Source organism: Antedon mediterranea, chromosome 1 (genome assembly GCF_964355755.1).
Source record: "Antedon mediterranea chromosome 1, ecAntMedi1.1, whole genome shotgun sequence".
Lineage (NCBI taxonomy): Eukaryota > Metazoa > Echinodermata > Crinoidea > Comatulida > Antedonidae > Antedon > Antedon mediterranea.
This window is the reverse complement of record NC_092670.1, coordinates 31,654,289-31,665,945: the sequence shown is the minus strand read 5'-3', so window position 1 is coordinate 31,665,945 and position 11,657 is coordinate 31,654,289. Positions and strand designations below refer to the sequence as shown.

Here is an 11,657-nt window from a genome sequence, read left to right as displayed (position 1 = left end):
TTTAGGCGATCTTGTCAAAGGTCAAGCGCCTTCAGCCTGCCACGTTTCGATATTCAATATTGAACTTGACCTGACGTGGTTCCACAATATCTTTATATGAATATGGTAGAGTGGATAGAAACAAAAATTAATTTAAATTTAAAAAGTTTACCTTAATAGCTGGTTTTGAACTGAAGCGGTTGATGTCTTATCGTTGTATGATGTATGATTAGGTTTGGTTTAAAATTATGTTCGATAAAGTGCGTATGCGTATAGAATGAAATGCTCGCGTTACGATGTACGAGTGTAATGTTGTTTATATCGTATAACAGATAAAGGATGAAAATATAGAAGGTAATGGTAGAAAAATAAAAAGTAGTTTAGGATGTAGAAATAGGAAAAGTTTGTTAGTGCAAAAGTGTAGATTTTGAATGCGAGAAATGACTTGATGGTACAGTCCAACTAGAGTCCTATGTCGGCACCTAGGCCTATATAACGTTGTGAGGTAATTTCCCGATTGATCGTAATCAAAACGGTACTGGGTATGGTCTACTAGTTTTCTGCTCCCAACCAGTACATCCATTCATAGAAGCTTTGATGGAGTAAGCCTACCTGGTGGTGGCCATAGAATGGTCCCGAGATAACGACTATACTTCGGCTTTAGCCGATAGAAGATTGAATGAATTGTTAGAGATAGAGTATACGATGTTATGATTATGGGTAGATATGTGATTTGTTCTTTTTATTCAAATGATGTTATATATTTAATAAATGTGTTATATCAATATTAATTCAATTGTCGTAGATTGCATATTATGCGATAAATATTATTTAATACATGTTTGATATATTATTATTATTATATTAATAAAAAGATATATGTTAGTATAAATTTAAAAATATAGATATAACGTCGTGAGGTAATTTCCCGATTGATCGTAATCAAAACGGTACTGGGTTTGGTCTACTAGCGTTCCTGCTCCCAACCAGTACATCCATTCATAGAAGCCTTAATGAAGTAAGCCTACCTGGTGGTGGCCATAGAACGGTCCCGAGATAACGACTATACTTCGGCTTTAGTCGATAGAAGATTGAATAAATTGTTAGAGATAGAGTATACGATGTTATGATTATGTGTAGATATGTGATTTGTTCTTTTTATTCAAATGATGTTATGTATTTAATAAATTTGTTATATCAATCTATATATAAATTTACGTAAGGGCAAAATTCGGTAAATCGCGCGTTATTTCTAGAATGCTTACTCGATGGTATATAAAGTTGGTTAGAATCTCGGTACTGATTTTAACCACCTGATGTAACCCTGTTTACTAATTAAATTGAGTTAGATAATTAGTTATTGACAATTAAAACGAATTTAGGTTCAACGATTTGCCCCAAATAGGGGTGTTTTTCGATCGTGGTATACACTGTCTAATGGATGTCCGTCTTGAAAAATACCCACAGACAATAATACGAGGATGCTTCGCATTTTCCTATCTCCTCCTACGATAATTGTTTTTAATGGCTGAAAACCGGTTGAACAGCTCGAGTACAGCATCATAATGTTGAAGACAGGCCGCTTTTCTTTAAAAAATACTATTTTGATAGATTTAATATACGTTTATACAAATGTATTGATTTGCGATGAATGGAACATTCCAATCTCTGTTCCACAAGTGTCTATTCCCTCAGGCGTCGTAAAGGCAAGTGCTGTATACTCATAACAGAAATTTGATCCATTTTTTTTTTCAATCTGTGCTGCAGAGGTTGGATATAATTTTTTTTAAACGGATAATGAGCTAGCGTTTTCAGTCGCAGTATATTATGTAAACATCTTTATTATTGCATTTAAACCACCCACATCATCACCCTTCCCTCACTGGCACGAGTAGCGTTGTAAAGCCAGTACAGGATAGGCCTACGGTGCATCACATCCCCTAAACGCAGAACAACTTTGGTGGGTAGGGTAAGAACCAACTTAAGTATGAATTGGCTCTAAGAAACAATTGAAAACCATTAGGCCTACTAATTAAGTTGAGTTAGATAATTTAATATTTATTGACGATTAAATCGAATTTATGATTTTCCTCGAATGGAGGTGGTTTTCACAAATTGTTTTACATTATATAAACATACACGTCGTAGTGATGTATCGTTACATGTACTGTACTATTTCAATCGACTAGGACGGTGATAGTTTCAACAAAGTATTACATAGCAATGTTTTACTGTGTTTAGTGGTATATTATTTGTAAAACATGAAAACAATTAATATTTCGTTACTAAATGGATAAAGAATATATTTAATATATTTAAAAATTGTTCCTCTTTGCACCCATCCTCTTCCCCATCCCTCACCCCTAATGTTACATACAAAACACAAATTAAGTTTGTTTAAATTTGACTTAAACAATTGGTCTCATTTTGTGACAAGTTTCTCTTTCGGAAGTAATTCTCAGGGTGCTAATTTTAATTGAGTACATAAATCATTGTCTATTTATTCTTTCCTGTAAACGACATGTATTATTGTACATACATTTGAAATCGCCAGTTTTTTAACGCTGAAATTATTATGTATTCGAGAACCATCTGTGGGCACGACCTAGATGGTACGCGAGCGAAGCGAGCGTACCATCTAGTTAATTAAATTATCGTAGATTGCTTAGGCCTATTATGCGATAAATATTATTTAATACATTTTTTTTTGATATATCATTATTATTATAATATTAATAAAAAGATATTTGTTAGTATAAATTTAAAAATATAGATATAAAGAAGAAAAGCAAAGAGATTATGGAGCGGCTGTACTTAGTGTTGTATATTCTGGTACAGCTGCTCCATAATCTCTTTGCTTTTCTTCCTTATATCTATATTTTTAAATTTATACTCTATCTCTGTATAGTTCACTATGTCGGTGGGTCGGTCTGTCTGTCGGTCTGTCTGTCGGTCTGTCGGTCTGTCTGTCGGTCCGGTATCACTATGCATTGTAGCACGCGACTTAATGGCTGTTGGCCTTGTTTTTTTATTATTCAGGCATAATTCCGGTGTTAAGTTCATAACAGCATTGACCAGGCAACATTCTGACAACTTACGTAGTTTTGAAGAAATATTATTTTAAAACACAGACATTTTAGATTTTTAGTTTTGTTTATAAACTTTTGATAACCTTTGATAATGTAAAGTATGAAAAAGAAATAGTCATACTGATGCGTTGGGTATTTACATAACGTAGTGTTCTACAGTATAACATACTTCATGATTATAAAATTTGGTACTCATAAATTTCAAGTTAGATTCTATCACTATGTCGGTCGGTCGGTAAACATTAAATTTCGGTAAACAATAACTTAAATTAATATTTTTATCGTAATTTTGACAGTGGATATTAATACTTATAGGCAAATATAAATGTTTTTAACATTGTTTCAACAATTGTTAACATTTTCAGCAATTTCGGTCGGTTGGTCGGTCGGTAAACACTAACTCATATTCATAGTTTTTCGTTATTTTGACAGTAGATATTAATACTTGGATGCAAAATAAAGGTTTTTACAAATTTTTCAACATTTTCAGCAATTTTTAACATCTATCAATGTAACTGTTTTTTTTTGTTTTTTTTAATTATTTTTCACATTTTTCAACATTTTTAACAATTTTATTTATTTTCACCTTCTTTAATCCAACATCACTCCAATTTTATGTTTTGAGTGTTGAATGCAATATTCTATTTTGCCTAAAACCTGAAAATTAATACATGTTGCTTTAATAAAGAATGAGTAGTATAGGCTCTATGTTTGCTTATCAAATAATTATATCTGGATTTTTTTTTTATGTATAGGCTTTCACAAACTTAAAATGAAGGTAACGATTGTTGCTATGTTTCTGCTCATCGCTGCAGCACTGCCTACTGCAGAGTCATGTCAACCATGTCCTATCTTTTGGGTTCCTTACCTAGGCAATTGCTACCGAATCTTTGCGGAAACATTAACTTGGACAGCAGCTGAGAACAAATGCCAAAGTTTCACAACCTGGTTAGTATAACAAAATTATTTCGATAAAATCAGGCCTACAATTATGCCTCGACCAACAAATGCTTCTTAAATAATTTTGTTTAAAATGGTAATATCTTGGACGCAACTTTAGATGGAAATAGACTAATAATACATGATTTAATATTTATTTATAAATATACTTTATCAATGGAAATAACTTTGCTCGTGAGTGTCACAAAACACCAATAATCTCAGTTATTTTTGAAGTTCTTTATTATTATACTTTACTTTTTAACAATTACATAGTTGTTCTTAAATTCAATCTTATAAATAAGGTGGATGAATACAAAGCTTTGCTCAATTTTGACTAGTGAATATTAATGTATTTATTTTACCGCCATCTTTCATTTTTACATTTTAATTAACATCGTATCTAAAGTTTTAAATGAAAACAAATATGTTTAATACTTAATTCAAGAATCTTATTATGTAAATATACCTGTATTTTAACTACTTTAAACACTTACTTTAATTGTCACAAATGTACATATCTACTGTATACAATATATTCCTAACTGAGAATTTATATAAACGTAAACTCACACAAGACAAAAAAAAGTGAATATTAATGTTTAATAAAATAGTATAAACATACTTTAAATACAGTAGGAAAGTCCTGATTCAACGTTTCGATCTTTAATGGACCATTTTCAGGATGATGATCGAAGTCCAAACGGAATAAGGTTTAATTTGTATTAATGTCTACAAATAAAGTAAAATAACCTTTTTATTCAAAGGATTGCAAAGGGACATCTTGTGTCCATTCGGAGTAAGGAAGAAAACGAATTTGTTTCAAGACTTTGGAATTCAGCTACTGACGGATTGGTAACACGTGAACCGTATGCCACCTACTGGATTGGTTTGACCGATGCAAGATACGAGGGTACATGGAGATGGAGCGACACTAATCAGTTGGCAACTTATACAAACTGGGATCGAAATCAACCTGACAATCATAGTGGCAACCAAGACTGCGTTACAGTATGGAACCGAAGTGGTTTACAGACGATATGGGATGATAAACAATGTAACGCTGTACAAGGTTATGTTTGCAAACTTCCACAGAATAATTATTAGAACATGAATATAAAATTAGATTGTAGTTCATGATTTTTACAAATATTCAGTGAATTTCACCTAAAAAATAAAAAGTAATAAATGGATACGATTGCATGATAACTGTACTATCATATATTTTTGTTCGTGTTTGTATTCTTTTCAGTGGGTTTCAGATGGAATTGTGTGAATATGAACCTAGTCATAGGTTTAATTGGCCTAAAGGTCTGTTTGCACATTAAATTCATTTGAACTAAAACTCGTGTACTCGTATGGAATGCATAGACCAAAGATCCAAAACTAATGCTTTCTTTTGTAGTACGTTTATAAGATTTTCCAGGGTCTCTGAATTAATACCGTGTGTCCAGGCCATACTTATTAAAAATATTTCCGTTAAGTTTAAAAAAGTAATCTGTGAAAAAAAAATTTAACTTGTACAAGGCTCTGTCTAGAGCCATCACATTTTATTTGACAAAAGAATGTGATGTTCCCATATGATGATGATTATGTCATATTACTACCATATTTAGATATATCGCTACCATATTTGGGCACATCGCACAATTTTTGTCTAACTAGTTTGATAGTGTAGACAGAACTTTAAAATGCTACTATATGTAAAAGGACGGCATGATGGAGAACGATGATTTACTACAGGTGAACTGTAACTTCTCTGTTTCATTTTTCAATTAGTTCATTTAAATAAACTATTTATATTTACTCGATGGAGACAGTAATCATGTAGTATATTATACTGTATACTGTATACTGTAGCGTTTATGTAAATACCCAACGCATCAGATCAGTGTGAAGGGAACTATGACTGCCTTCTTTTTTGGGAGACACGATGATTGATTCTACCATAATGAAATTTAAAGCTTACTTCTATTTTGTACAGTCTATTTTATATAGTTACCTTTTAACGGTTATTTGTAGACTACAGTATTTAACATAGACTCTTAGCATTGTACAATATTTGCGGTCATCAGTACTTGCTTTTCTAAATGTCGCTTTGGATCGATTTAGCCAACGTTTTTCACCGCCAATTGTTCTCCTGTCATCGTACTTCTTCAACAAACTATACATAGAAAACAGAGAGGCAAATTAATGTCTAAACTAGTTTTAAGAACGTTTTGTTGCTAAGTTCGATTGCTTACATGTCGACATGAAGAGATAGATTATCTTGCCAAGTTCACTTCACTAAAAATTTCATCCATTTTGTTTCTATTCAACTTATAACAATATTCAACAGTTTCCGTAGGACATTAGCATTTGTTTCATTGAATTGAATTTTAAAAGCCAGGTGTGGCAAAAAGTTCTATTGCTTCTCAGTGACTGTGACAGTGTCTTTTATTTGTATTTAATTAAATTATTAGGATTTGTATTTATTTAAACGCTACAAAGCTCACTAGAAAGCATTAGCAATACTATAACTTGAAAGAAAATCGACAAGATGCCGTGTTTATAAATAATAGATGGATTCTAAATAATTATAGGCCTCATTCGAATTCAAGGCCAGGTGTGGCGAAAAGTTATATTGCTTTTCAATGACATCTTTTTTTGTATTTTATTTGTTTTAATTATTATTTGTATTTATTTATATGCTATATTTATTTAATAACTATCTAGCATCTGCTAAAAATAACAGATTATAAATTATGGATAAATAAATAAATAATGGATGGATTCTAAATAATTATAGACCTATTTCGTACATATGCTTCATTCATTGCGGCAAAAATTTCTATCGCTATTCAGTGATATCTTTTATTTGTATTTATTTTGTATTTGATGTGTTTTAATTATTATATTATTTGTATTTATTTATATACTATATTCATTTAATTTTAATTAATCTAGTGTCTGTTAAATTATTATTTAATTTAAACAAATATTCTGATTTTATTAAATAAGTTCATTTGGATCTGATAATGTAATGTGATAAAAAGTTATTTCTATATGATCCAATAATAGTGTCAAGTTTGTAAGATGATATCGGTACTTACATTTCCAGAGAACTTGGAGATCTCCCTACTCGAAAAGGGTTTGAATTTTTCCGTTACAAGCTGCTAAACTAGTTCCTAATGTCGAAAAAGATAGAATAAGAGGGAAGATGACGTCAATAATAACGTCTACCTAGTAACATTAACAGACATGAACGAATAGCTTTGAAATCACTAAAGGAAGATAAAGACATAATAATATTGCCTGCCGACAAAGGAAGAGCAACTGTAATTTTAGATAAGAAAGAATACGAAGATAAAACGAAAACAATGCTGAATGATATAACAGTATATGAAAAACTACACAATAATCCTACACAAAAGTATAAAAGGAAACTCGTTGCCATCCTAAATAGACTAAAACAAGAAGAGAAAATAACACCAAAGCAAAAAAGAATATTATTCCCTACAGCAGAAGTAACACCACGAATTTACTGCCTTCCAACAGTACACAAAATGAATGTACCGCTTCGTCCTATTGTTGACTGCATCAACTCCATATACTATGACTTAGGAAAAAGCCTTGCCGATATTTTAGAGCCTCTAGTTGGAAACACTATACATCATGTAAAAAACTCCAAAGACTTAGTAAAGTTAAACTTGCGACGTTAAATGTCCCACAGAACTACACATTTGTCTCGTACGATGTTGTATCCCTATTCACCAAGACACCCACAGAATTAGCATTAAAAATCATACGAATAAAACTAGAAAATGTTGATGACTTAAAAGAACGTACAAATCTCTCCGTCGTTGACATTTTAGAATTTCTGTCCCTTCTGATAAATACCACCTATTTCAGCTTCAACGGATACTTCTATAAACAAATAGAAGGTGTTGCGATGGGAAGCCCAGTGAGCCCTATTGTGGTAAACCTGTTTTTAGAATGGCTAGAAGAGGAAGCACTCAAAACAGCTAATACAGAAATTAAGCCATTGATATGGAAAAGATACGTAGATGACGTGTTAGCAGTTGTTCCAGAAGAAGCTGCTGACAACCTTAATTATCATCTTAACTCAATTGATCCCACACACAACATTACTTTCACAACAGAACATATGACTAATAACACTATACCTTTCTTAGACGTCTCCATTTCACTCATCAGTTTACAGAAAACCTACTCATACCAACCAATATTTACACTTTCATTCATGTCACCCATTACAACATAAATTGAGTGTTGTTTCCACGCAGAAAGAGCAAGAGAATGAAGTTAAAATCATAAGAACTGCTCTATCTACATGTGAATATCCCAAGTGGTGTGTTAACAAAAATTTAAAAAACAAAAAACAGAACGACAAAGCAGAAAAGAATGAAAACATAGAAAAACAAAAAGTATTGGAATTCCATATATCCCAAATATGTCGGAAAGAATACGAAGATGCCTAAAAGAACATAACATTAACACATAATTTATTCCTGAAAACAAGTTAAGACCAGACCAGTTAGTACACCCAAAAGACAAAATTAAAAAAGAAGACACGTGTGGTGTTGTATATCAAGTGAACTGTCATAACTGCGATAGCATGTATGTTGGAGAAACAGGACGAGCGCTGGAGACCAGGATTAAAGAACACAAAACAGAAGTTGTAGAACAATGCAAAGGTGTTTCAACCAGATCAAGCAGAAAGTCGGCGTCAGAAAAGTTTCACAGCCCGGCTATCACGGATCATATGGCGACTCTTGGTCACACACCCAATTGGAACAACATCAAAATCTTAGCAAAAGAAACTGAATGGAACACAAGAAAAATAAAAGAAGCGATACATATAAGATTACACCCTAATAATATGAATAGAGATGAAGGAGCATATGAACTATCGCACATTCTAAAACGTAAAGATACCGACCCCCGCACATCGCTTGGATAACTCCAAGCGGTAAACTTCACAATGGCTCCTTTCAACCGTGTCACCGTCACCGCTACGTCACCAGAACGTATTCACTTATGATTATGCCTTGCTGTTAGTAGGCGAAGTCAAGTTCTCTGGAAATGTAAGTACCGATATCATCTTACAAACTTGACACTATATTGGATCATATAGAAGTAACTTTTTATCATATTCTGATTTTGTACCGCAATGAAAACAGAAATATACCATATAAAATCCACGTCCAAATTGAACTAACAGTTGTGTACTTTCATCAAAAGAATTTAGCATGGTATTATTAATTATCAATATCATTTCCAATGAGTTCAGGAAGTTCAGCAGCAAACACCGGAGAGCAGATCCGTACTGTAATTACGTTTTACCTCACCAATATCATCATCAGAAAATCGAAATTTATATTCTCTTGTTTCATATTATATTTCGGGTAGCAAGTACACCATAGACAAACACATAATAGTTATCCACATCGATCAAAAATTGGATCGAATAAATATATATTTTACCACCTGAAAACTGTAATTTAAATATATTATGTCGACAAAAACATGAATATTATGTCGACTTGACTAGATATTATTATTATCTTCACAAGCCGCCACGTGGATGGCACTTAGACGCCTTTTTCGTGGTTAGGTTATTTTATCAGTACACGACAACTGAAATAAATTATTACATGCAATATTCTTCTATTCCATTATTCATGTAATTTGCACATAGCATTAAATTAATCCAAACAGTAATATTAAATATAAAATAAAATAACAATGCCCTCATTGTAATGAGAAGATATATAAGTAATTAATTATTAATGAATTATTTCAGTAGCAACATTTTGCTCAACTCATCAGCAACATTTTCTTTGAAGAAGCAGTGAGTATTCAATAATTGCAATAATTTTTTACTGTTTTTTATTTTACCGATTGGTTTAAACATTTATTCTTTTACCTTTACCGTACTGTTTTGTCCTGACGTAACATAATCATTGACCTATACATTCGAAGGTCCATGGTTCAATTCTTATATGATTTTTATTTTAATATTTTAAGCTAAACTTTTTGAATGTTCCTGTATTGTATTTCTTGTGTAAATTTCCTCCTTTTTTATATTTTTTTATCATTGGTTTTATACTTTTTTACAAATTTTAATATTGAACAAATGTAAATATCTTTGTAATTCAGCTAAGGCTGCGATAATGATATTGAAATAAATGAAATGAAATGAAATGAAATGAATGATTTTCTATAGTTTTGCCACTTATTATTACCTTTAAATTGTAGTTCCCGAACGGGTTTCGTATACAGAACTTGGGCCACTAATAAATTATAATGTAATCTAACATCTTCATCGTATTTGTTTACTACATTGCATGCTATGCCTTAAATGCTAAATTGTCAATAATAAGTGACGTATATAGTATCAAAGAGTTTTTGCACAACGTTATTAGAAGTTTTCAATTTGTTAAAGTTGATTATGTCATAGATTTTAATCAACCCTGAATTATTTTTTTTAAATAAAAACAGTGGGAAAATGCTATTGGTTTTTAACCCAATTTAAGTTTTTCAGGTTCTCAATATACGTTTTCTGTTTTCGAAAACCCGAAATAGAAACTCCCGCTAAAACGTAGAACTTATATACATTATAAAGTGCTGTTCAGAATTTGTGATGGGGTCTCTGAGACCCCTTTATAAACCGCTTTCACCATAATTTTCAGTTGAGGTCTCTTATTTCGAGTTATCTGTTTTCGTTTCCCCGGCGGATGGGATGAGAAAAATCTAAATTTACATATACGGTGATGTATCTGTAAAGTTAAAAGTGAGTAGGCCTACAGGTATTCTCATTTATAGAGAAGCAAATATTTTTTCTATAATTTATCGTCAATATTGTGAAATTTATAGGCATACATATCGACATAATGAAGAAGATGCTGTATATTGTGTTTATCGCAGCACTAATACTGCCTACTCACCCGATTCTGCTACTGTCCATAGGTGCTATCTGTAAAACTATAGCAAGTTATACACGTTGTTGTCTGCTATAAATGCTGTACTTTTAACACACGGTACACTGTCTGTAGCACAGTGTCTGTTGACAATTTACAATGATCAGGCCCGTAGCCAAGGGGTTTTTTTGGGGTTCGGGCGAACCCCACTTTTGCGCGAACCCCCCTTTTACCAGCGAACCCCCCTTGAAAAACAAAGGCCCCACTTCCAAAATCGTGCAATTAATTATCAATTATAGCAGATTTTTTGGTCATTTTACTTCTATTGACTATGTTTAAATCGATCGAATATACAGATTGTCCGATGTCAAAGTCACTGCTGAGCGTGAGATCGAGAGATTGTTGAGAGATGATGGTTATAAATATGAAAAATGGACTGACCAATCGCGTGCTTCGGCCGGGCTTTTCGGAACGCACAAGATCACGTTCAGTTCAGTTCAATCTTTTTGGGGATTTTTATTTTTTTCCTGGAAATATTTTTCATTAAACCAAAGAATTTCACTGTGTAAACTTGAATAAAAATGGTGCTGAGTTAAATTGGTATGTGTACGTAGGCCTACCGTATATTTCGGTATATAAGACGCACTTTTGACACGCAAATTTGACCTCTAAATGTTACCCTAATTAATTTAATTACCTACTAATACTTAAATTAATTAAAAATAGT

At 32.2% G+C, this 11,657-nt stretch overlaps 1 protein-coding gene across 1 annotated transcript; it reads left to right on the top strand.

The window, feature by feature from the left end:
• Window positions 1-325: 325 nt before the first annotated feature.
• On the top strand, window positions 326-5,191 carry LOC140049087 (echinoidin-like). Its single transcript, XM_072093914.1, has 3 exons — window positions 326-333; window positions 3,824-4,016; window positions 4,775-5,191. The coding sequence occupies exons 2-3, from the start codon at window positions 3,841-3,843 to the stop codon at window positions 5,112-5,114; spliced, it is 516 nt and encodes a 171-aa protein (XP_071950015.1). The 5' UTR covers window positions 326-333; window positions 3,824-3,840; the 3' UTR covers window positions 5,115-5,191.
• Window positions 5,192-11,657: the final 6,466 nt, after the last annotated feature.